The sequence below is a fragment of the Leptodactylus fuscus genome, chromosome 1, assembly GCF_031893055.1.
Source record: "Leptodactylus fuscus isolate aLepFus1 chromosome 1, aLepFus1.hap2, whole genome shotgun sequence".
Lineage (NCBI taxonomy): Eukaryota > Metazoa > Chordata > Amphibia > Anura > Leptodactylidae > Leptodactylus > Leptodactylus fuscus.
This window is the reverse complement of record NC_134265.1, coordinates 45,055,523-45,082,526: the sequence shown is the minus strand read 5'-3', so window position 1 is coordinate 45,082,526 and position 27,004 is coordinate 45,055,523. Positions and strand designations below refer to the sequence as shown.

General features: G+C 43.2%; 1 protein-coding gene across 1 annotated transcript; it reads left to right on the top strand.

The window, feature by feature from the left end:
* Positions 1 to 27,004, top strand: DEPDC1B (DEP domain containing 1B). Its single transcript, XM_075269238.1, has 11 exons — positions 1 to 48; positions 10,736 to 11,001; positions 11,537 to 11,672; positions 13,676 to 13,803; positions 14,305 to 14,435; positions 17,409 to 17,456; positions 19,029 to 19,169; positions 20,955 to 21,121; positions 23,481 to 23,657; positions 23,767 to 23,952; positions 26,843 to 27,004. The coding sequence occupies exons 1-11, from the start codon at positions 1 to 3 to the stop codon at positions 27,002 to 27,004; spliced, it is 1,590 nt and encodes a 529-aa protein (XP_075125339.1).

The following is a 27,004-nucleotide window of genomic DNA, read 5'->3' as shown; positions in this document are numbered from 1 at the left end:
ATGGAGCACCGCCTCATAGGCCCGGGCCCGTACAGAGCCACCAAGCTGGTGAGAGAGAGAGGCGGCACCTACATACACCTAGATAGCTAGTGCATGGGAATGTCTAACATCCAGGTAGCTGTAGTGCACCGTGATGTGACGTCACAGGGTTACAGATACACAAGAGTCCTGTGTGTTTGTGTGTATATATATATATATATATATATATATATATATATATATATATATATATATATATATATATATATATATTGGTTGTTCAGTCTGCAGACCTGTTGCCTACTGATCTGTAGTCTGTGCTAGATATGGGGGGGTGTTTATAGTAATGATCCGGATCCCATAACCAGCAGGATCATTCACTATATAGATCTATGATTGGTTTTGTGCATTAGTCTAGATCAGTGATGGCGAACCTTTTTGAGACTGAGTGCCTAAACTGCAACCCAAAACCAAATAAAGTATCACGGAGTGCCAACACGGCAATTTAACCTTAAAACTCTGTGGGTCCACAATTGCGGACCCACAAATTACAGTCATGTGACTGGGGCTTTACAGATCTTGTACTGAAAGGTAAAGGTCTCTGCATTCTGTACTTTTAAACAATTAATTTTCACTATTTACATCGCACAGGATCTGTTTTATAGTTTACCGTGCAATGTTATTACATCCTGTACTAATTTCACGTCTGCTATAAAACAAATACTGTGTGATATACATAGTGAGGGGACCCCACACAGTACAATCTGCCCCTCAGTGGCCCCCCACACAGTACAATCTGCCCCTCAGTGGCCCCCCACACAGTACAATCTGCCCCTCAGTGGCCCCCCACACAGTACAATCTGCCCCTCAGTGGCCCCCCACACAGTACAATCTGCCCCTCAGTGGCCCCCCACACAGTACAATCTGCCCCTCAGTGGCCCCCCACACAGTACAATCTGGCCCACAGTGGCCCCCACACAGGATTATACCTGTATACTCCACAGTAGCCCCCTCCCACACAGCATGAACTGGTCCACAGTAGCCCCCTCCCACACAACATGAAATGGTCCACAATAGCCCCCTCCCACACAGCATGAAATGGTCCAGAGTAGCCCCCTCCCACACAACATGAACTGGTCCACAGTAGCCCCCTCCCACACAACATGAAATGGTCCACAGTAGCCCCCTCCCACAGAGCATGAAAGATCCACAGTAGCCCCCTCCCACACAACATGAACTGGTCCACAGTAGCCCCCTCCCACACAACATGAAATGGTCCACAGTAGCCCCCTCCCACACAACATGAAATGGTCCACAGTAGCCCCCTCCCACACAGCATGAAATGGTCCAGAGTAGCCCCCTCCCACACAGCATGAAATGGTCCAGAGTAGCCCCCTCCCACACAGCATGAAATGGTCCAGAGTAGCCCCCTCCCACACAGCATGAAATGGTCCAGAGTAGCCCCCTCCCACACAGCATGAAATGGTCCAGAGTAGCCCCCTCCCACACAGCATGAAATGGTCCAGAGTAGCCCCCTCCCACACAACATGAACTGGTCCACAGTAGCCCCCTCCCACAGAGCATGAAAGATCCACAGTAGCAGCATAAAATGGTCCACAGTAGCCCCCTACCCGCACAGCATGAAAGTCTACAGTAGCCCCCTCCCACACAACATGAAAGGTCCACAGTAGCCCCCTCCCATACAGCATAAAATGGTCCACAGTAGCCCCCTACCCACACAGCATGAACTGGTCCACAGTAGCCCCCTCCTACACAACATGAAATGGTCCACAGTAGCCCCCTCCCACACAACATGAAATGGTCCACAGTAGCCCCCTCCCACACAGCATGAAATGGTCCAGAGTAGCCCCCTCCCACACAACATGAACTTGTCCACAGTAGCCCCCTCCCACAGAGCATGAAAGATCCACAGTAGCAGCATAAATTGGTCCACAGTAGCCCCCTACCCGCACAGCATGAAAGTCTACAGTAGCCCCCTCCCACACAACATGAAAGGTCCACAGTAGCCCCCTCCCATACAGCATAAAATGGTCCACAGTAGCCCCCTACCCACACAGCATGAAAGTCTACAGTAGCCCCCTCCTACACAACATGAAATGTCTACCGTTGCCCCCCTCCCCTGACAGTGCAAACAAACACAATATAGTTACCTGAAGAGCTGCCGGGTGTTCTCTCTTCTGTTCACTGCGCGCGCTGATGACTTACGTCATCACGCCCGCGCTTGTTCAGAGGTCACACTCTGTAGTCAGTGTAGGCCGCGTAGTACGCGTGGCCTACACTGAGCTACACTGACAGCTTTCAGCTGGATGCGCATTTGCACAACCAGCTGAAGGCAGCGATCGCTCACTAACGGGGAATCCTGCATCGGATTCGCCGTTAGTGAGCGATCAGGGCGACAGCACGCGTGCCAGCAGAGGGGGCTCTGCGTGCCCTCTCTGGCACGCGTGCCATAGGTTCGCCATCACTGGTCTAGATCGAAGCATCTTGTGATGCCAGTCATATGTTTGGCATGTGTTTATGCCAGGGCTGCGCTATATATGATATACATATATACACACCGCCACACTGATCATTTAACTTGTACTAACAAGTGGTCGCCATCCAGTGCACACAATACATATTTTGCAGTATTTGATGGATATTTCCTAGGGTCACCCCATATATTATCTGCAAAGAGTTGAAATCCGCACTGAAAACCTTCACCGTATATGTGCACGCTGCAGATGTGTAATCTGTGCTGTACTGTGGGGCAGTTTCCGCTGCCGATTTTCTATTTTTTTTTTTTTCCCCCACATCATCTGGATTAGATTTTGTAAAGTCTTGTCAACTTTGCTGTTCTTTTAAAATGCTGTTTATTCTCTGCGCACGGTTTTGAGCTGAAAAAATGACATTATATCCATAATATGCGATATATGTTTTGTTGCAGAATTCACCCGCAAAGAGAATCTGTAGCAATTCTATAACCAAATATTTTAAAAACCAATGTATGCGTTTTTTTTGGGGAAAAATGTGTATGTGAGGGAAGCCTCAGCTGTATGGACAGATAGACATTGGCAGGAAGAAAGTTAGTTGTCTTGTGCATACTGAATGTATTTGTCTCTGTCTGTCCTTTCCTAATGGAGGGGGTATAGTATAAGAGGGTTCTGCTTCACATGGCCATATTGGCTCTGTGAAATACAGACTGGATGTTGGCCATATATCACATATCTATGGCTACCTGCTTCTCTACTGTCCTGTACTGTATTCATGTTTCCAGAATGGGGCAGTAGTCCCACTGAGAGTAAAGGGCTATAATGCTAATAGTCCTGATCTCTGCACAAGCCTAAGGCCTGGTTCACATCTGTATTCGGGCCATTCCAGTCAACTATCCGCATGAAATATGCGGAGAGAATAGTCCTTCAAGCAGCACCTTTTTCTCCACATGTTTCATTCGGAAACCACACAGACCCTATTATAATAATAATAAATTTTATTTATATAGCGCCAACATATTCCGCAGCGCTGTACAATTTGTAGGGTTCAAATACAGACAGATACATAACAAAGAACATCATTTCACACAATGGGACTGAGGGCCCTGCTCACAAGAGCTTACAATCTATGAGGTAGAGGGGGTGACACAAGAGGTAGCAGGGGCGGCATTGCTTATACAGTGTTCAGACAATTTTGTAATAGAGGTTGCAGCCATTACACAAACAAAGCTTTATGGGCCGTCACTAGTAGTGTCCTTTAACATGTGGATAGAGCATGGACAAATATGTTAGGCTGAAAAGGCATCAAGAAGGGTTTGCATTAGGAATTGTGATAGGCTTGTCTGAAAAAATGCGTCTTTAGTTTGCGTTTGAAACTGTAGAAATTGGGATATTATAGTCTATGGTGTTCGTGGGTTTCCTTAGGTAACCGTTTTTTTTTTATGCGGATAGGTTTCCGATCGTGGGGTCCCCAAGTGGACTCCCCAAACGGAAACACGAACACAGATGTGAACTGGGCCTAAGGTTGTCTTTACTAGGTCCGGTTGGCTTACCCTAGGTTTACCCAAAAGATGGAGACCCTGTCTGCTTAAAAAGCAGGCTATAAAAGCTTATACTATAATGGGGTCCGCTGGGTTTCTGTCGATTTTAAGCGGAATCTGCAGTCTCCTACTTGTGTGTGTGAATCCAGCCTTATATAGAATGACTAGGACCACATAAAAACTGTATCTGAGAAAACTATGTTCAGTATTTTTGTTTTTAGGTGAACCATGTTAAATAAATGTTAAAAAAAAAAAACAACCTGCCCCTTTAGCACATCAAAAGTGAATGCAGACTTTTAGGTGCAGTTTTCATACGGTCTTTACTGCACCCAACCTGCCTGTCTGAATGCAGCCTGCGGGGACTCTCACGCTATGTACGTATATGTATCCCTTTCAGCAGTTTATCAGCAGGATCAGGTTGCACTACTGCCGTTTGTGGCAATTCCCAGTGTGTCGCTCATACAGTTGTCTGTGCCATAATTCTTCAATGTAATTGCACAGTCAGGACCGATCTGCACTGATCACTTGTGACCCAGTGGTGATTTGGTGATCTCCTGTCGCCATCACACGTTGTCATTGTACATAATCCCGGCTGAGCTGTACGTCTACCCTGAGTCTTCCTCTTCTCCTATTACAAGCTCCAGCACGTCTCTAATGTCTTATGTATTGTGTATAGGAATGTGTGTGTTGTTTTAGTATTACCACCGAGTGTATTATTAGAGGACTGCCTCGTTCGTGTCTAGGCCGTCACAGGTGATAGAAACACTCATGTCGAGGGCAACACAGTGGCTCAATGGTTAGCACTGCAGCCTTTCAGCGCTGGAGTCCTGGTTTCAAATCTTGCCAGGAACAACATCTGCAAGGAGTCTGTATGTTCTCCCTGTGTTTGTGTGGCTGTCCTCCCATTCTACAAAGACATACTGATAGGAAAAAAAAAAAGTACATTGTGATCCCTATATGGGGCTCACAATCTAAATTAAAAAAAAAAAAACCCACTCATGTCGTGTACTAAAACTCTGAGGAAACCCACTTGTTCAGTATGAAGATTTTGCAGCAAGCTTGGATGCTGCTATGAAAGTGCTGCACCCTTGCCCAAAGCTCTATCAACACAAACGAGTTTATCGGCTGTGTTAGCCATTTTTTTTATTTATTTTTTATTTTTTTAAGGCTGTCATGAGGTTACGTTGAGATGTACGTATTAATTTGTAGGGCTATTCAAATGTCCAGTCTTTTTGTCGGTCCCCTGTGGTGGTCCGGTCAGTGGTTCTCCTTGGAGAAGACCTTTCACATCCTCTGACACCGCCATTATCGCTAGAAAGCTGACAGTGTGCCGAATTCAGCCTTGCCAGAGATATGGGTGCTGTTAATTTTGGCTCTGGTATTCTTTTGCTGTGGAAGGGCGAGCCTCACTGCTCAGCGTCATTGCCGGGGCGTGAGTAATGCCCCCCTTTTCCCCTTGATAGTACTATAGGTTGTAAGGCCTGGAGCGCGTAACGTCAAAGCTGAAAGTTCACTGAATTCAGTATACTGTCAGCTTTCTAGCGGTATACAATACCGCCGTTGTCAGAGAACATGAAAGATTCAAGGTAATCTATCGGGGTTAATTTGGGGCGCTAAACCACCTACAGTCCTTTATGGACTGGGGGTTTAGTTTTCCAAATCGCCCTGTTAAAAATCCTCCAGTGCTTGGATTAAGAATAAAAACCTTTCTCCTCACCCCGGTGCAATTCTTCACTGAAGCCAGAGGAGTGAACCTCAGCCTCGGTGCATATGCCCCGTACCTCAAGCTGGAGTCTATAGCCACGGCTGTACTGAAGAACTGTGCGGGTGCCGGGAACCCCAGAGAGGAGTCCCATGAGACTTATCTAGTTAAGCATCATGGGGGTGTTCACATGTTGGAATTTGTGAAATCTATCCCAAATGCCACCTGAAGTCTGTCTCCCATTTATTTCAATGGGTGACAGTAGCTGTTTTATTAATGCTAGCTGATTGGAAGGTGGAAAAAATAGGCGGTGTCCTTGTTTGTCAGAGGGAGGTGGAAAATGCACCTTTTCTGTGAGTGCAGAATTTGACACAGAATCTGCTCACGGAATTTGTCCCTGCCCAATAAAGGTAATATACAGTGGCAATCTTCTCCAAATTCTGCTTTACATTTTGCATCTGTTTTTGTCAAGCAGATAAAAAATTAAGTCCTGTGTTTGGGTCATTCCGTTCCTCTACAAGCAGCACTTTTCTCTCCACATGTTTTGTGCGGAAACCCCATTACTGTCCACTTTATTTATGCGGACTAGGTTTCCGTTAGGGGAGTCCACTTGAGGACCCCCCAAATGTAAACCTATATGCATAAAAAAGCAATTACCTAAGGAAACCCGCGGATCCTATAGCCTATAATGGGGTCCGTATGGATTCCACTCTGCTTCCGCATAAAACATGTGGAGAGAAAAGTACTGCTTGCAGGACTTTTCTCTCTGCACGTTTCATGTGGAAACCACATGGACCCCGTTATAGTCTATGAGGTCCATTCTTTCCCCCAGGTAACCGCTTTTTAATGCGTATACATTTCCATTCAGGGGGTCCCCAAGCTGACTCCCTGAACAGAAACCCAAATGCAGATGTGAATGGGACCCAGAAGTTTTCTGTCTGAGAAATTCAGCAAATTCAGTAACCACCTGCGTTACGTGCATGAAGCGTTTTGGCCACAGCATTTCCGCAAAAAAAATAGCGTATTACACTACCTGCAGAGCGGATGGGATTCTGGCTAATCCCATCCACACATTGCAGGAAAAAATACTGCAGTGTAGATGCTGCCATTTTTGTAAATCGTAGCATGTCAGTTACACCTACAGAAATGCCGGCAGTTTCCATATAGTTATAATAGAGCCGAAAGTGAAAAATGCTGCGGAAAAAACGGGATGCAGTCTTTTCCAGATTCTTTTTTGGCTACGGCACGCCACGGGGTCCACATTTGGGACACTAAACCCCCATTCGATAAGGACATGTGGGTTTTTTAGGCTAGTTCACACGGGGTCAAGGAGGTGGATTTTTGCCTCAAAATCCGCCTCCATACAATGGTGGTCTAAGGAGACCACTAGCGTACTTATTTCCGCTAGCAGCATGTTGCCGCTAGCGGAAAAAAGAAGAGAGCTGCCCTTTCATCAGGCAGACTCCACGGATCACTAAGCCACGGCTTCCGCCTGGCGGCAGCAACCTCCGAGATTGGCCCTTTCATTTGAGCCTGGTCTGGAGGGAGAAACCGCGACTGTCGTAGCAGACGAGTTTTGACCTGAGAGTGACGTGGCTCCCCGCGTCGCTCTCGGTGCCAAAATCTGCCCCCCGTGTGAACGAGCCCTTAGTGTCCTAAATCGCCCTTATACCGTAAGTTACTTTTAATGGAAAAAGTGTTGCTAGAGCGAGTTTTGCTTTTCCATCATGGAGGACTTTGCCTGTTCCTTTCGGTCTCTTTCTGTAAGAAGATCCTGCTGCCAGGCCTGTATGTATTTATATAAACTACTAGTGTTGTATATATCACATGTATTTTACCTTGACCTATAATAGATGACTTCATCCTTCATCCTGTTTTATCTTTACGCTCACTATATAAACCAGAGCGACCTTTGCCACAAGCTGTATCTGCCACCCGATCTTCTGACTCTCCATATATATACACAAGTCTGACATAAAACAGCACTCTTGTTTCTTGTTGAGACTTCTCTTTGTATGTAGTTTATACTATTATAAGGAAATTATAAAGTATAGGTTGCACTATATGGCGGTTACTTCCTGAGCAGCCGCTCTTTGCATTGCAGCATTACTGTGTCAATAATTGTCCAGTGGTATGGATCCGTCATCTGTCATGTTGTACATCCGTATGCATCTCTTTTCTTGCCTATTTTTATTTTGACATAATTATTCTCCACTTAAATTGTTGCACCATATGGCGGTACAGGCCTGTGCTAAAAAAAAAAAAAAAAAAAAAAAAAGGCACATAAATAAATAAAAATAATAATAATAAAAAAATTATACTGTTTTTGTAAAATGTTACTATATATAAATCATGACCACTTTCCCTGACAAAAAACCGCAGACGAACCGTGTGTAAAAACCTTTAAAATAGACACAAACCTATGATAAACTTCGCTTAAAACTTAATAATAATAATAAAAAAAAGTTTTTTGTGGGGGTGGGCAGGATTAGAAGAAGACACTAGCAAGAAGCTTGATAAATGCCCTCACAGTATGTAACCCTTGACCAATAGCATATACTATATATCAACGTGAGGTCATATAGTAGGTCACCGTCCTCTCTGATCTAGTGTACACACTGAGCCTGACCTGTGGTAGACCCCTATATGAGGTTACAGACCTGAAAGTTCCGGAATTTGAGGTTTATGTTTCCAATAGTTTAGAAATGTGCTGTGCTTGACCCCCCCTGGACATTGTTGACTACTAGAGTGCTGAAAAAACACATCCAAAATGCATAGGAAAAAAACCAGTATGCATTTTCTAATTTTACTGCTGTGGCCAACCTGAGAGTGTGAATTCGCCAGGTTAGTGCACAGTTGTCCCTGGTGCGGGTGTAACCGCGGGGTCACTTTCACGGCCCGTGAACATGAGTACAGGTGACAGACGCGTGTCCCTGTAGCCAGTCTGCAGAGAGGTCTTTAGTATTCATGGCTCAGCTCAATTTCACGCTGAGAGATTTCATGTTTCCTGTTCTCTTAAATGAAGAAAGTAAAGCTCTGAGTGCCCAGAGAAATGACTCAGTGCTTACAGTTATTTTTGGGCTCCGGGTGTAAAGGCTTAAAATAAAAAATCAAAATCGCTTTGTAGACGTTTATGTAACCGGTTTGGTAACATTTAGTTAAAGGAGTTGTCTTAAAGCACAACTACACTTTATCGATCCCTCGACACCGGATATTGTGGAGCAACAAACGTGAGCCGCAACGCATCTTCTGAACCTTTCACCAAATTGATCAGGGTGGGTCTGGTACCGGCGTAGAGGTGAGAGTAGCCTACATGTGCCTATACACAGACTGCACTCCAGAGCTGTTATGTGCCCACAAAACTCTAAAGGTTATAAGCAGAGTAACCTGCTAGGGTCTGTTCACACAGAGTTTTTTGCAGGCGGATTTTGACGCAAAATCTGCCTGAAAAAATGGCTCCCATTCATTTCAATAGGCGTCAATAGCAGTTTTTTTCTTCTAGCATTTTGTTTTCAGCTAGCAGAATTCCAGATTACGCCTGGAAAAACTCATTGAAGTCAAAGGGAGGTGGAAAAAATGCGATACGTGGTTTGTTTGTTTTTTTTTTTTATGGTTTTTGACGCGGTTTTTGCAAAAACCACTAGCATTTTTTTTTAAAGAGAGGTTTTCAGGTCTATACAATATACTGGAGCAAAAAAACTCCAAAAACTAAAAATGCCTCAAAAAAACCACATCATTTAAAAAAATTGCCTCAAAAAAAAAGTTTCCAAATTCGTGAAGCAGATTTTTCAGCTTGCAAAATATTCCGTGTGAACATACACAACTGAGAATATTTCCACCAAGTCTCAGACTGGGAACACTTTGGACTGGGCATCATCAGAACCTGGGCATGTGAGGTGGCAGATTGGGCTGTATGGGTGAAATATTTCACTATACACATGGGGTGCGTTGTAGTCTTGTAGGTATATGTTGAGAGGCCTCCTGATATATACCTCCAAAAAACGACAATGTGAACATCACTTTAGCAGGTTCAAACATATTCACAAATATCAGGCTGGTATGGAATGATACACAGTATATATCCGCACATCGGATTGTGTTGCTATATACCCTGTGAGCCGTCTCACTGCTTAGTTTTTAGTCCCGTTTGGCTTCTTTTGCACCAGGCCCAAGGGGGTTGCCTGCACCAGCTTTACTGTCTGACCAGTTGCATCGTCCTTCATGCTCCATGAGTAAGTTTTATTACTTACTATTCAATGCACCTAAGTGAAAATGAAGCATGAGGCTACATATACACCACACACATGGTATATGATCTGCTCCATATTTTGTAGATCTTTGTTACGGCCTGGACACACATCTGTGAAAACTACATCTGTGTGTATGGGGACATAGAAATGTGCTTTTATTTACAAATGCAGATAAAAAGTAGGGTCATGTGTATGAGGCCTTGACTTAGTGCCCTTAGAAATCAATGGGCTGTCTGCGTAATGCATCAACATGGTGGGCCCTCCAAACAGTGATTGTGGCTGTGACTATTCTGCATACTGTATGTAGGCACTTACTTATAAAGTGATGGTATAGTGCAAGGTTATATCCTCACCTTATGGCCAGTAGGGGCCCTATGTTTGGGACAATCACTGATCCTGACAATTGGAGGACTGCAGGGCTGAAGTTAGTTTTTCCCTGCGCACTACCCTAGCACTATGCCACAATATGGCAGGGAGCAGAGTGCCCAATAGATCCAATTGAGGACGTGCATCAGGAACTTTGACTGGAAAAATAGTGCTGCCTAACATGTCACAGGGGTCATATCTGTTTTTCTGTTTGCTTGTTTGCTGCAGAGTATTGATTGTAAAATGTAACTTTGGTCCTTATTGACTCGAGTATAAGCCTGAAAAATTCGGCTTATACTCAAGTATATACAGTGTATGTATAATATATAAATATATATATATATATATATATATATATATATATATATATATATTTATTTATTTGTCATTTATTTATTTTTTTAGTGGAATGAAACAATTGAACTTTTCCGCTCTGGAATGACCCAGAAGAAGCATCGCGTGCACTTTAAAACCTATGATCGATGTTTCACTGCGACAGAGGCTGTGGACTGGCTACATGACTTGCTCCAGTGCAACCAGAACTTTGGGCCGGAAGTAACTCGAAGTCAAACAGTCCAGCTGTTAAAGAAGTTCCTGAAGAACCACGTCATTGAGGATGTGAAAGGAAGATGGGGCAAAGAAGACTTTGAGGACAATACCAGCCTATACAGGTGAGTTCTGTGAATGCAAGTGGTCTATATGTGTGTGTGTGTGTGTATATATATATATATATATATATATATATATATATATATATATATATATATATATATTTATTGATCCGTGAACAACAATCTACTCACCAGACCCCCTTACACACAAAACAGTTAGAGTCTGTGACAAGTGCCAATGGTGGATGGGCTGTCACACACAGATCTGTGTCACTCCTGTCACAGACATAACAGCAGTGTTCCACTAAAGCCAAGTGTAACGGTTGACTGCCCCTGCTGACCAGAAATAGCCATAATGTAATAATGCCAGCGGGACGAACTGTAACTAGGATATATTTTCAAAGAAGGACTTTTATTTCAAGCATACTCCAAAAATCCTGAAAAATCATGCTAATGTTTATTTTCAGACAGATTTTATTTTCGGAGAAACATTACTTTGCATTGGTTTGAAAGTCCCTTTGACATGTTACACTCGTTGATCTTCTGGTTTATCATTGGCACAGTTTGATTGTGTCCTTTTCTCCCTTGTACGCAGGTTTCCACCAACATCACCACTTAAACCTTACCCAAAAAGACCTCAGCAAAAACTGGACCCTCTTCCATTCCCTCCCTGGACCGATGAAGACTCTGTGACTTCACAGGCTCATATTCCTGTGAAACCTGTCGTAATGGTTTGTTTCCTTTGCACACGTTTTGCTAATGACCGGAGTTCTCCTTTAGCCTGTGTTGACACACTTATTTTTTAAGTCTCCTGCTGCAATTTCTGCCCCGCTGATCTGGAGGTGGAATCTACCCCAAAGTCAGCAGTAGATTCCATCATGTGAATATAGCTTACAGTATCCTAATGCACCAATATATAGGCAGGGTCAGCTAGGGATGCCAACTGCTAGGGTGCTCCAAAACAAGTGGCATCTTCTGAACACTGCTGTTCCTTTGCACATTTTATGTAATGCACCACATGGGATGTAAAAGGTACAACCTCTTACAGCAGAGACCTCTCCCCTCTGTATAAAAGATCCCCTCTAGGGATGACATTTCCCTCTTTTCTCATATCATTTAACCAAGAAAAACTTCTTCTATTTTTTTTTTGTGTGTGTAATTTTGTGAACGTATTCTAAGATGCCACCTGCTGCACTTTCATCTTCATGGCTGATGCTCTATTATGCTAATCTATTCATTCCCAAGTGAAATAAGGGAAAATGTTAATCAAAGGCATTTCCTCTTGTTGCGTGCACCGAGCTCTTCAATTCTCAAGCACAGATCAAATTGCTGTGGCATCAAGATGATTCAGTGGTTTCCATACTCCTCAGGTGTATCTTAAGATTGTTCTGCAGTGATTGCTGGAGCCTCAGCCCTGTTAATCACATAAGCGCTGCTGTTAGGAATGGATTCTAGGAAGTCTGGGGCTCTCTGTAGGCTAAAGGTTTTTATCAGGAATACAATGCCAGAAAGTAGTCATACAGACGGATATAGGAATTAATCTGTGGACAAATACTATGGAGAGACTAGGACATTTTCATAGGCCTTTATTCACATGATGGAAGGGAAGCGGGTTTTCATCTCAAATTCCTTTACACCACCCCCATCCCCCAGCTTTCGGCTGCAGCTATGACTAACTCATTAGGCTCAGATGAATATGTTACTTTAAAGGGATTCTTCCTTATTGTGTAAGCTGCCTCTGCCCGAGGCCTACAAGTTTCACTGGCTGCGCCGGAAGAAGACGCATGAAGAGACAACGTTCCAGAAGAAGATGAAGGTGGCGCTAGAGAGTTCTCCTGCAGCATTGGGGACACCCCCAGTGCTGTTTGAGCGCTGGGGACCACCCTCAGTGCTGCAAGAGAACTCATTTGCATACCGACGGAAAATGGAATTTTAACTGAACGGTGGCACGGAGAAGACATCTAAAGGTAGGAGAAGAATAGCCTTTCTTAAGGCTATTCTTAAGTGTTAGGGGGCGTTCACGCTACCATCTGTGTCCGACAGTTAGTGTCTGCTGTAGCTGTGTCCGTGACATTTTGCATTGATTTCAATGGACATCGGGTGCATTCTTTTACTGTCCATGGGTGTCCTTAACTGTCCGTTCCCAAAGATGTCGGACTGGTGGTGGTTGACGCCCCCATTCACTCCAGTGGGCGTGCCGCAGATAGCTGAAGTACAGCACTCTGATATCTCTGACCACCACCAGTCCTGTTTACATTCAGCCTGACTACACTCAGGTTGAATGTGGAGTGGGGTAAAGGTCCTGCAGTCTTCACTTCATGGGACAACCCCTTTAAATGTTTTTGCCAACAAGACCTTTACCAATGCTGATCAATATTTAGAATATGTACTCTTAGACACGGCAATATGAAGATGCACCAAAATTATCAAAGTACATCATGTGAAATGATAAATTTGGTTCACCTTTATACACTTTTAACTTTACACCACCTATTGGTTGACCAAGTTTGTGGGAAATTTTGACCCTCATTGGAGAATCCTAAGGAATGCTACTTTTCTTCTAACCAAAGAGTGTTTCCAGTCGTGTCACAGGGTGCAATGGGGAAAGCCTTTCTTTTATGTAACCCAACAAAATAAAGTATAGAAGAGGAATACAGGTGTAAAGAAACAGAGGGCTGACTGTTGGCTAGGAGACATCTGAATTGTTGCCTACAATAACGATGGTCTTTTCCAGAATTCTGAGATGTGGTATAAGCGTCACAGCATAGCAATCGGGGAGGTGCCCACCTGTCGGCTGGTGTACAGGAAAGAGTTAACTGCAGCAAATATTGAAGAGATCTGGAAGTCTAGGACACTGTTACGGTAAGCTAGCTGTATAATATGACATAGATCGAGAGGTTTTTAGTATAATTACAGTTCTGCTAAAAATAGCTGTATTAACATGAAGATCTCACTTTCAAAGATGTTCCATGGCATCAGGTTTGGGATACTGCAGATCCACTGAGGTCCCTTGCACATGGGGGTTCTGGTGCTTTGTTTTGTTCCATAGAATAGGCAGCATATCCTATCCAGATCCATGGCAACAAAACAAATACCCCCAACACACACACCTCCCCATTGAAATCTTTGTAAGACGGAAGGCAGTCTGACATCATCTGAGTGCTTTCCATTAAAACATTGTAAACCCCTTGCGTGCACACAAAAAGACGTGTGTTATGCGAACATGCCATTGAACTCAATGGCTAACTACATTTTACACATGTATTTTTACACATGTAAAATGTACAGAATACATGGAGTGTAAACTTAATCCATTCTTGTGGCTTGTTAATGGCTTTAGAATGACCTTTCCCTGTCTTGCAGTATTCAGAAGATTTTTGGACTTGATTCGCTGGATGATGTGATGGACACAAAACAGGCAAATGGGAAGCACATAATGCACAATGTTTACAATGTCAACAAAAAGGGGATCGTGGTGATGGATGACCGATCAAGTGAGTGCTGCATTCTGCCCCATGTCTTTGCTTAAGTGTTGTCCTGAACTTTCAATTGAAAGCCTATCCTTATGATGGGTTATCATTCAATGGTTGGTTGGGATCCAAACTGGACCCCATTGATCTGCTGAAATAGGTTTTTCATGTACATCATAATATAAGTGTGGTTGCGCATGTCTGAGCTGCAGTACCATGTCCACCCACACATACCTCTATGGCACTGTGCCTGGAAATAACAGTTAAGGGGTCAAGGCACTTATGCAAGCATCTCGCCTCTATGATCTACCGAGCAGTGGGAGCCAACATGTAACACATTAAACATCAGGCACCTGCTATGATCTAACCGTGCTAGCACTGATCATGGCTGTTAACCACTTAGATGCCACAAAAAATTTAAGCCACAACCGTGTCTGGAATCCGCCATCTTGGAAGCGATGGCTGCCTCCCCTGCAGTGTCTGTCTCTTTTTATGGCAGCTGGGAGCTTATCATGATAAATCTTCTATTACATTGTGCCATGGGCAGATTGTAATAGAAAAGTGGATTATATACTATACTGCAATACAGAAGTATTGCAGAATATATTGAGTGATCAGACCCCCTAAGGGGGATTAAAAATAAAAGTTAAAGAAAACTTAAAAAGTAAAAAAAAGTGTGATAATAAAATTGTAGTGCCGACGCTTTTTCCATTTTACAAATATAAATAAATTGAAAAAAGTAAAAGTATTGGGGAGATCAGGCAAAATGAGCCAGAATTTCGGTGCAATCTCTAACATGCCTTGCACCACATTTATGAAGCCTGTTAGACACCCTTTAGACATTAGTATGACTTGTACAAAGAGGATAACCCTGTAAATGGAAATCTAAAAAATAGTTGTATAAATTTGATAACTTGGTAAAGCTGTCACCATGAAACCTGTACGAAAATGCCAGACTTTTTTTTTTTTTATTTCGTAACTTTACCCTTTGGATTTTTTTTTTCTGTCCTTCTAGTATGTTATGTGGAATATTAAATACTACCAATAGGAAATATTACATTAGTCCTATAGCTATATGATTGCAATATGGCTATGTGATTGGGGGAGAAGAAAAAAAATAGATGATAGAACCCATTTAAATTCATCCATTGGTTTTAGAAATGACTCATATGAAGCTGATACCCTCCCAAATGTTGTTTTTTTTTGTTTGTTTGTTTTTTTAATGTAGATTGTGAGCCCCATATAGGGTTCACAGTGTACATTTTTTTTTTTTTCCTATCAGTATGTCTTTGTAGAATGGGAGGAAATCCATGCAAACACTGGGAGAACATACAAACTCCTTGCAGATGTTGTTCCTGGCGGGATTCAAACTCCAGTGCTAACCACTGAGCCACTGTGTTGTCACCCAAATGTTTTTTTGTTTTTTTTTGTTAAAATAAATTGGCTTCATTGCTGAAATATTGAACATTTTAATGAACACAGAAAGGTCAGATTTTGGCAAGACAAAAGTTTTGTCGCCCATATAAAGTAATGTGAAAATCAAACCAATAATTTGTTTCAAATACAAAGATAGATTTCCTGAAATTGGTGAATGAAGTTGTGATGCTATTAGAGCCATAATTAATATTTTGTATGACTTCCATGAGCTTGAAGGACAGCATCCATGCGTTTCAACAATGATTCATACAATTTATTGATGAAGTCATCAGGAATGGTAAAGTATGCCGTCTTACAGCTCATCAAGACTCTTTGGTTTTGTCTGCCAAGCTTCCTCTTTCACCCTACCCCAAACATGCTCAATGATATTCATGTCTGATGACTGGGCTGGCCAGTGCTGGAGCACCTTCATCTTCTTTGCCTTGAGGAACTTTAATGTAGAGATGGATTTATGAGATGGAGCACCATCCTGCAGCAAAATGATTGGGAATGTAAGAGGAAGCTAATACTTGTTGATATTTTAGGCTATTGATATTGCCTTCCACCTTGTAAATGTTTCGCATACTGCTATACTGAATGTAACTCAAGATGATGTTACATCTTACACCCAGAAAACAGTTAGGTTTGGTGGGTGTATCTTGGATCCATACGGGCTCCAGTAGGTCTCCTGCAGTATTTGTGGTGGCTGTGGTGTAATTCAACTGAAGATTCATCTGATAAATCCACCTTCTGCCACTTTTCCATTGTCCATCCGTTTAGCAGGCTGAGGCCTTTAATTGCCTTTTGTTCAGTGATGGCTTCTGGGCACTGATTCCACCATGGAGGAAATTTCGAGACAGAATCCTACAAACTGTTCTAGCTGACACAGGAACTTGAGGTGACCAGGCCTGTTGGAGCTCTGCTGCAGGGGAAGAGGGGCTGGCTTTGATTTTCTAACCAACAAACGTTCCTCCTGAGCCATTGTCTTGCGGGGTCTGCCGGACGTGGGCTTGTCAAAAACATCTCCAGTCTGTTCAAATCTTTTTTTAAATTCTTTGTACTTGATGGAGAGACACATAAAAGGTGCCAGCCACCTCTGCAGTGGATCTGGTCTTCAGCTTCTTGATGATCAAGGCTTTGGTCGCAGGGTTTATTTTTTTGCATGCTGTGAGAGGTGAAGTTGCAGTTCATGTGAAGGTCTGGGGTGCTGGAGTTTTTCTTATACACCCACTAATTAACCGATCAATTAGTGAGCACCGGCAAGGCTGTACGCTAGGATTGGGGGCATCACATGACAAGGCGACAAAACTTTTGTCTTGCCAAAATCTGACCTTTCTGTGTTCATTAAATGATCAATATTTCGCCAGTGAAGCCAATTTATTTTCTTAATAAAAAACACATTTGGGAGGGTTTTCGCTTTCATAGGAGTCATTTCTTAAATCAATAGATGAACTTAAAGTCGACTTATAAGCTTTTGATTCCACAACATGGAGAAGCGACAGAACTTTTGTCAGGGACTGTATGGTTTACACATAAAACCTACCCTAATTTGTTATTGACTGTATTTTCTTGTTTCTGCAGAGGAGCTTCCCCATTGGTTGCTGTCTGCAATGAAATGCTTGGCTAAATGTGAGTATATAATGTGATTTTTGTTTCGTTAAAGGTCTTAGAGGGTTTTTATTTATTTATTTTTTTTATGTGGGCCAAATAACAGGATGCATCAATACAAAATACTTCTTTATAACTTATATATCTCCTGTTTAAACTTGGCACATTTTATCTAATTTATTTTTTAGGTCCTTAAGCACAGCTGTGACATTTCATTTGCAAGCTCACTACCCCTCCCTTTGAGCAGTGCTGCCAGCAAATGTAATGTCACCGCAGTATGTGACCTCCTTGCTCCTTGAAGGCACTCAAGGTTGAACAATGCTGCACAGATTGAACAATTAAGGCACAAGATAGATACTGTGACAAAAACAGACCCTGTAGCAGGTAGGGAATTTGCACACAGAGAAGAGTGGAAAAGGAAGGGGTACACAAAGTGAGAGCTGCAGATGAATCAGGGGAAATGTAGTTATTCCACAAATTCACTGTGTGTACATAACTGGGATACAAGTAGCAGCAAGTAAAATAAAGCCTAGCAAAGGCTGCACAAAGGAACAGTGAGTATATATAGCACTGCAGTGGATGTATTTGAAGATCATTTTTGGAAACTGGATAACCCCATTTAACCCTGTTTCTTCGTAATTAATATTTCATTCATTTTATGGTTTTAGTTGATTTTATAATAAAACTGTCTGGTTTCCAGCTCCTCTTCCTAATCCTAGATCACCCCTTTAAGACTAGTAGTGTGATGAATTCACAGATAATCTGCCTATAAGGGCCTATTCACACAGACTTGTTCAGTCTGTGAAGTATTGTCTGTATTTGCGAGTAGAGTGATGGCGAACAGAGGGCACGCAGAGCCCTCTATGCTGGCACACGTGTGGTCGCCCGTATCGCTCACTAACGGGGAATCCAGTACAGGATTCCCCGTTAATGAGTGATCGCTACCTTCAGTTGTACGTGCAAATGCACATACAGCTGAAAGCTGTCATTGTAGCCCGCGGACCACACAAATGCGGCCTACACTGACTGCAGAGTGTGACCTCTGCCCCGACGCAGGCGTGATGATGCGAGTCATCAGCGCCTGCAGTCAAAAGGAGGTGGACGCCGGCTGCTCTTTATGGGTAAGTATAAAAGAGAGTGTGTGTCTGTCTGTCAGTCAGTCAGTCAGTCATACTGGAGAGCATATAATACTGTGTGTGGAAGGGGGGGGGGGGAGGGCACAATACTCTGTGTGGGGTACTGAGTAGCATATAATACTGGGGGGGCGTACTGAGTAGCATATAATACTGGGTGCGTCGCTAAGGTGAATGCAAGGTGATATATGATGTTGCGAGTTCCTACTTAGCACTAGTTTGCGGTCCTATACTCAGATGATGGGACAGTTGACTCGCGGTAGTTCAGGAACTTGCAGCCTCATAAATCACTCTGATGTTGTCAGTTCAGTTTTGCTGCCATCAGTCTTGGGGTATGTGGCTGTCAAACTCGGCCATGTGAATGGACCCTTAGGCTAGTATTTTACATAGCAGTGTAAGTGTGTAAATCTTTTTTCATTATTTTACTTTTTTTTTTTTTTTTATTTTTTTTTTTATCCAGGGCCAAATTGCTCTGAAATGAAGCAGCCAATGTACTTGGGCTTTGAAAGAGATGTGTTTAAGACCATTGCCGATTATTACAGCTCTCTACAGGAGCCTCTTCTGACATTTGAGCTTTTTGATGTTTTTGTGAATATTCTCGGTAAGCCAGTAATTAAATATGAATTTCTTTTCAATGATCTGCTTATTAACACTTGAATGAGAAATAAATCATATCTAAGGACAGAGGCGCAATGAAGTGAGTCATTGCATGATAAAAAGCATCAACGATTGTATATGTCAAAGGGATTCTACTATTAAAAACTTTTTTTTTTCTCCTTAACATGTCAGAATAACCTTAAGAAAGACTATGTCTCCTTCCTTTAGATGTCTCCGCCCCGCCATTTGGTTAAAATCCCGTTTTCTGCCAGTATGCAAATGAGTTCTCTCGCAGCGCTGGGGGCGGGCCCCATGATCAAACAGGACTGGGGGCGTCTCCAATGCTGCAAGAGAACTCTTCAGCACCGCCTTCATCTTCTTCTGGAACAGGCTCTCTTCTCGTCTTCTTCCGGCGGTGGATTCAAAAGTTGGCTTTACCCTAGGCCCGAGGCCTAGAAGTTTGAAGCCAACCCCTGGAAGAAGTCGCGTCAAGACCCCGTTCCTAAAGAAGATGGAGGCGGCGCTGGAGAGTTCTCTTGCAGCATTGGGGACACCCCCAGTGCTGTTTGATCATGGGGCCCACCCCCAGTGCTGCGAGAGAACTCATTTGCATACCATCGGAAAACAGGATTTTAACCAAACGGCGGGGCGGAGAAGACATCTAAAGGTAGGAGATGAATATCCTGTCTTAAGACCTTTCTTAAGGCTATTCCAACGTGTTAGGGAGAAAAAAAAGGTATTTAATGGTAGAATCCCTTTTAAGTAGAAGAGTTAATGAATACATTAAAATAACCTTTATTGGAGAATAGTTACTATGCCTTGTATGGCAGCTTTCTGGCGTACAAGGCATAAAAGTTGCATATTTTCTGTAAAATAAATTTTGCCGATTCTCTTCTGTAACGCCTAAAGTCTGGCATACGTAGTATAGGAAATGTACACCAACTGTGAGCTGCCGCATATTTCCCCTCCAAGCATATAGACTGTCAGAGGGGGCGGGTCAGATTTATTATGCCTTTTATGCCATTTTCGACTTTGGATCACAAAACTGCAATAAAATCTGCGACCAAAAAAGCTGCATTTCCGCAACGTGGGGCCTTAGCATCAGTTTTCTGGTGTTCATATAATGGAAAAAGTAAAAAAAAAAATTGGACTTTATTTTTCTAAATTTGCGCCACCTACGCTACATTACTGAAAAGTTTATGCCAGAAATTTGGTGTAATTTATTGGGGAAATGTACGCCTGCTACGAGCTTATGTGTACAGTATGGTAGAGGCGTGTGCTTCTTCATACATTAGGTTCACCCTCTGCTGGTTTTGCTGGCCATGAAGACTAGTGTGAGTAATGCCAGTCTTCATAAATATCTCCCAATATCTTTTATTAAACACTTCAGCTTTCTTAGTCATGCAAGGTAGTTAGGTGTGTGTGTGTGTGTGTGTGTGTGTGGTTTTTTTTTTTTGGTTTTTTTTAAATAAATAGGATAGGGTATCCGTATCTGATCATAATGAGGGGTCCAGGTGTCAAACCTCCAATCAGCTGATCCAGCCACATCCCAGCATAAGAAGCAACTGCATAGGACCGGCCGGAAGCAGCGGTGTTCCTATTTAAGTAATGGTTACAGAGCTGCAGTAAAGCGGCACCAGTGGACAGGGCTGCAGCTCTGCAACTATTACTTAAATAGGAGCTTCCAGTACAAGGATGCAGCTAGATGAGCGGATCAGTGCAGGGTTTAGGTGTTGGAACCCTCGCCGATCGGATATTTATTCATGCATTTTGATTTTTGCTGTCACAGGTCTTCTGCAAAAGAGGCTCGTAGCGATTGAAGCTCTTCAAGTTTGCTGTATGCTTCTGCCACCGGAAAACCGCAGAAAACTGCAGCTACTAATGAGCATGATGGCGAGGATAAGCCTGAACAGAGAAATGCCACCTCTGTGTGATACTACTGGGAACCGAGCACTGGTATGGTATTAAAGTGCCTGGATAATTGAAGCTCCTTGACTGCTGTGCTCAGCACTATAGGTGGGGCGGCTACACCTGCCTCTCGTGTCCTTTTTATTTTAGAGTATTTATGTGTGTTATATCTATATCAGACTATTTCTAACTCCTGATGGTCAAATATAGAAATTAGAGAAGGGGAAAACTTCTAGAATGAAAAGTGATGCAACCTCCTCAGTATTTTTAAGATCTCTGCATGCAGTCAGCAAATGGAAACAGCCAGCCCCTGCACAGATCATTTGCTTGTAGCTGCAGGTGATCCCCCATCTGCGTATGGCTCCATACATTGTATAGTAAGGTGATCAGATGCACCCCCTAACAGATGATTTGTGTTGGCCCCCACTGATCAGATATTTATGGCCTACCCTAGTGATGGGCCTTATAAAAATTAAAGATAATTTTAAAAAATTATGGTACAATTTCTGGTACAATTATATCTATGGGAAAGCCGCCAGCGTTTCCGTAGATATAATTTACATGCTGCGATTTGCAAAGCCGCAACGGTTTTGCAAATCGCAGCGTGTCCGCACTGCATTTTTTACCGGAAAGTGGGCATGGGATTCGCATGAATCCCATCCCCTTTGCTTGGACTGTAAAACGCCACAATTTTTCCCGCAGCATCTCTGCTGTGGGCAAATCACGGCGTTTACGTGCCTTGGGGCCCCCCGGCCTAAAAGAGTTTTCCTTTTTATTTTTGTGTTAATTGACCCATAGTTGGCAAACTTTCATGATTGTATTTGATGTGCTTTATTAAAGGGATCTCATCATTAAAACGCTTTTTTTTTTTTTTTTTTTTTTTTTTCACTAACACGTAGGAATAGCCTTTAGATGTCTTCTCCGCGCTGCCGTTCTGTAGAAGTCCCGGTTTTCATCGGTATGCAAATGAGTTCTCCCGCAGCACTGGGGGCGGGCCCCAGCGCTTAAACAGCACTGGGGGTGTCACCAATGCCGCGAGAGAACTCTAGCGCTGCCTTCATCTTCTTTAGGAACGTCCTCTTCACGCGTCTTCTTCCGGCGCAGGCTTCAAACTTCTACGCTTCTGACCTAGGGCAAAACCGACTGCACATGCCCGCCGGCCACAAGAAAATGGCTGCTTGCACAGTATTGTAAGCGTCTATTTTCTTGTGGCTGGCGGGCATGCACAGTTGACTGCCCGAAGCCTAGAAGTTTGAAGCCACCGCCAGAAGAAGACTCAAAGAGAGGCCGTTCCTGAAGAAGATGGAGGCGGCGCTGGAAAGTTGGTAGTCGTAGCATTGGGGATGCCCCCAGTGCTGCAAGAGAACTCATTTGCATAAAGTCGAAAACCGGAATTTATACCAAACGGTGGCGCGGAGAAGACATCTAAAGGTTGGAGAAGAATAGCCTTTCTTATGGCTAATCCGATGTGTTAGTGAGAAAAAATTGAGTTTTCATGATAGGATCCCTTTAATTCTGGTGAAGGGGGATAAGAGACTGTAAGTGAGGGTAGAAACTGATGATGGACCGGTGGCAGTGGGGGCCTGCCAAGACTGTAGGCTTTCCTGAAGAGATGAATCTTCAGGGCCCTTTTGAAGATCTTATATATAGTGATGGGACATTTCGAGGTATGGGGGGTTGTACAGAAGAAGACTTAGAGACTGTTATGTGAAGAGCAGTTAAGAGCAGTACAAAGATGGAAGTCATTTCAGGTCAGAGATTATTTGTGGGGGTGTTGGGTATGTATGAAGGGGCGGGTTGTAGATGGCCTTGTATGTCAGTGTTCACATTTTATACTCTTTGCTTTGCGTTGGGTAGCATGATGGGGACTGGTAGAGGAGAGAGGCCAATGCAAAGCAGGGAGAGAGCTGGATTACGTTGGAAGGTGAACTAAAGTGTGTGTATGTTGGGTCTAATACATTTGCTTTGGGAGGCCACAGACAAGGGTGTTGCAGTAGTCTAAGCAGGAGATAAAGGGATAGATAGTATTTTTGTGGTTTCAGGGGTTAAGGAAAGAGCAGATTCAATGAATGCACTGCCTTGGGTTTTTTGATGTTTTTCTACTGTGAAATATCTTCCGCAGAATAATTGGTACAGGAGATATCAGACAATTTTTATAAGCTTAATGACCATGCAAAATTTCAACATAAAACACACATTTTACTTCCTTTTTTGTTTACATTTACAAGGAAAAATTAAAAAAAGTAAAATAAAAACAAACTAAAAATAAAGCCCTATTTATCAGTGAGAAATACACAAAACTTTGAAATGTTATAGCCCTCAAATCTTTGTTGCACATTCCCGTCAAGTTTACTCCTATCATTCCCTATGCTGTTAATCCCTTGCATCTCTGTTTCACTGTCGTCAGATGGTCCAGACCTTTTCCCGCAGTGTCCTTCGCTCTAAAGAGGAGGTGGACCTGGGCGAGCTTTTATCTACAAAGCTGGTTACCTTCATGGTGGACAACTGCCAGGATATTTTGACGGTTCCAACATCCTATAAAAATTCTGTGGAAGATTACGTGGCACACCAACGAAGAGTCCAGGTATCCATTTTGATGCTATCCGCTTTACTCAGTACTGTGCAGGCGTCTTTATACTGGATGTCTTGGCATATGGTGGTATTTTTCATCATTCTACTTTTATGTGTTTCAGATAAAGTATCCAGGGGCCAACATCGACAGTACAATTCATCCAGCGTTTGTCCAGCCACAGGGAACAACACATGAGTATGAATATCAGAGGCTGAGCAAACCTCAAGATCCTGTGAAACTTGCACTAGAAGACATTATAAATAACACGTCGCTGTCCTCCAAGGAAAAGAAGAAAAAGCTAAAACAGGTTAATCTATTCTTCTTCATGTATAGTGCATGCGAAGGCCTAGACTTGAATACTGAAGTTGTCAAAGGATCAGTAGATGCTTTGTTGTCTGCAGAGACCCTGCTCTTGGGCATTGCATTGTGATTCAATGTATTGAAAGGATTGACATATTTTAAAAGGACCTTTCATGTCCTGTAAGAAAAGGATTATTACAAACCATTATGAAGAGGTCCGGGCTCTATAGTCACATTTTTGTTTGTAGGTGACCCCATTGCAAAAGTATCTATGCCATTATTTTTGGTTACCAATATTAGTGTAGCGTTAGGAATCAGTCTTCACAGCCTAGCGTCATCAATGAGCAGTGGAAAATGACCCCTTTACTGTACAAGACAATACAAATGTACTGTCAGTGGATGTTCGCTACTGTCCAGCCAAGACTCTTACCATCCCTGTATCCTCCACTTAACTCCAGATCACACTCTGCTCTTGTATGCATGCTGTATTTTTCTCTGGTTCCAGTTAACCTTCATCTTCATTTGTGCTTTCCTATTATTCCCCAGCATGCCTTCCCTAGCATCACATGGGCAGCTAGAGCAAGTGCCATCTCTTCCTGCTGACTGTACACTAGGATTATTCTTTGCCCTTCATGCTCCTATATGCTATTGGCGACCATAAGTACGTGGTCAGGGAGGCTTTCATTATAACAGTGACAGGAGCGGTAGCTGTGATAACAGCATATATACTCCCTTGTGTAGAGCTTGTGTGGTAGAGTGCATGCTATTTCCTCATACAGAAGGTTCCAATGGCTGTTAAGGGTGATGCATATCTTTCATGTACTCAAGCCTAAGAAATAGGAAAAAAATAAATATATATATATATATGTGTGTGTATATACTGTATATGTACAGTGTGTGTATATATATATATATATATATATATATATATATATATATATATATATATATATAGCAAAGCACCCAACTGTCCCCCAGGATGTCCCACTATGGCCCTGAAGTGTTTTGCTTATAAACAAACTTTCCCCCGATCAGAGGTTGGTGATTGGGGGAAAGTTTGACTGCTGTACTCAGAAGGACCTGTGTGACATCAGACAGTCACGTGACTGGGTAGGCGTGTCTTTGCATCCCGTGCAGTCCAGGAAGAGATGGAGGAGGGGGGAGGCGTGAGATGCAGGTTGGACTGTGTGTGGTGGAGAGATGTGAGATGCAGGGTGGACTGTGTGTGTAGGGGAGATGTGGGGTTCAAGGTTGCCTGTGGGTGAGGGAGAGATGTTGGGGTGCATGGATGTACTGGGGGGGGGGGGGGGATTGTGGGGTACATTGTTGTACTGAGGGGGAGAGATATGGGGTACTGTGTGAGGGGAAATGTGGGGTGCATGGGTGTACTGTGGAGGGATGTGGGGTGCAAGGTTGACTGGGGGGGAGATGTGGGGTGCAGGATGTACTGTGTGTGTGGGGGGGGAGATGTGTGGTGCAGTGGTCTACTGTGAGGCGAGAAATGTTGGGGTGTAGGGTCTACCCAATGAGAAATAGATGGGAATGGGCGGAGTCAATTTAGAAGTGGGTAGAGCTAAATTTGTCACAGCCTGCCCACCTTTTGTCCTTTAAAAGTTGGGAAGTATGATATAGAGATATCACTATATACACTGCTCAAAAAAAAAATAAAGGAAACACTGAAATAACACCTCCTAGATCTGAATGAATGAATGAAATCTTCTCATCGAATACTTTGTTCTGTACAAAGATGAATGTGATGACAACAAAATCACACAAACATCATCAATGGAATTCAAATTTATTGACCAATGGAGGCCTGGATTTGGAGTCCCCTCCAAAATTAAAGTGGAAAAACACACTACAGGCTGATCCAACTTTGATGTAATGTCCTTAAAACCTGTCAGTATGAGGCTGAGTAGTGTGCGTGGCCTCCACGTACCTGTATGACCTCCCTATAATGCCTGGGCATGCTCCTGATGAGGTTGCGGATGGTCTCCTTGGGATCTCCTCCCAGACGTGGACTAAAGTATCTGCCAACTCCTGGACAGTCTGTGGTGCAACGTGACATTGGTGGATGGAGTGAGACATGATGTCCCAGATGTGCTCAATCGGATTTAGGTCTGGGGAACGGGCGGGCCAGTCCATAGCTTCAATGCCTTCATCTTGCAGAAACTGCTCACACACTCCAGCCACATGAGGTCTGGCATTGTCCTGCATTAGGAGGAAACCAGGGCCAACCGAACCAGCATATAGTCTCACAAGGAGTCTGAGGATCTCATCTCAGTACCTAATGGCAGTCAAGCTACCTCTGGCGAGCACATGAAGGGCTGTGCGAAGCTCCAAAGAAATGCCACCCCAGTCCATTACTGACTCACTGCCAAACTGGTCATGTTGAAGGATGTTGCAGGCAGCAGATCGCTCTCCACAGCGTCTCCAGACTCTGTCACGTCTTGTAGTCACAGGTTGTTTTCTTGATTGGTTTCCAGTGGATACGACCACACATGCAGGACCTTTCTAAGGTCAGAAAATCAACCATGATTTCCTTATTGTGGCTGAAATATCTTATACACGTAGTGTCTCTGCCTGATAACCCAGCTACAAAAAACATAGCTGGGTCCCAGACAAGTCCCAGACCATAGAAAGTTTCTGCATTCATAGTTGTATCCAGACAGTCACCACTTAGGGTATGTTCACACAGAGTTTTTTGGATTGGATTGTGATGCGGAATGTTTAATGTTTCACTATCTACAAATATAGATCTGATTGGATTCCCATTAATGAAGTAATTATTGGTTTGTTGTTATGGTTTGCGTTCTATAGCTTACAGTTATTACACAACACATGAGCTACTTAATTTTTCATTGTCACCTTACTGCTCTTGGTTTTTCGTTCTTCAGTTCCAGAGAGCGCACCTTCACGTCTACAAGGAACGTTTTCCCACGCCAGAAAGTGAAGCTGCAATATTTCCGGAGAAAACAAGCCTGAAATCTCAGCTATCTTTCTTTGCCCTTAAAAGGCCTTTTCAGTCATTTCAGCGGACACGAAGCTTTCGCATGTAA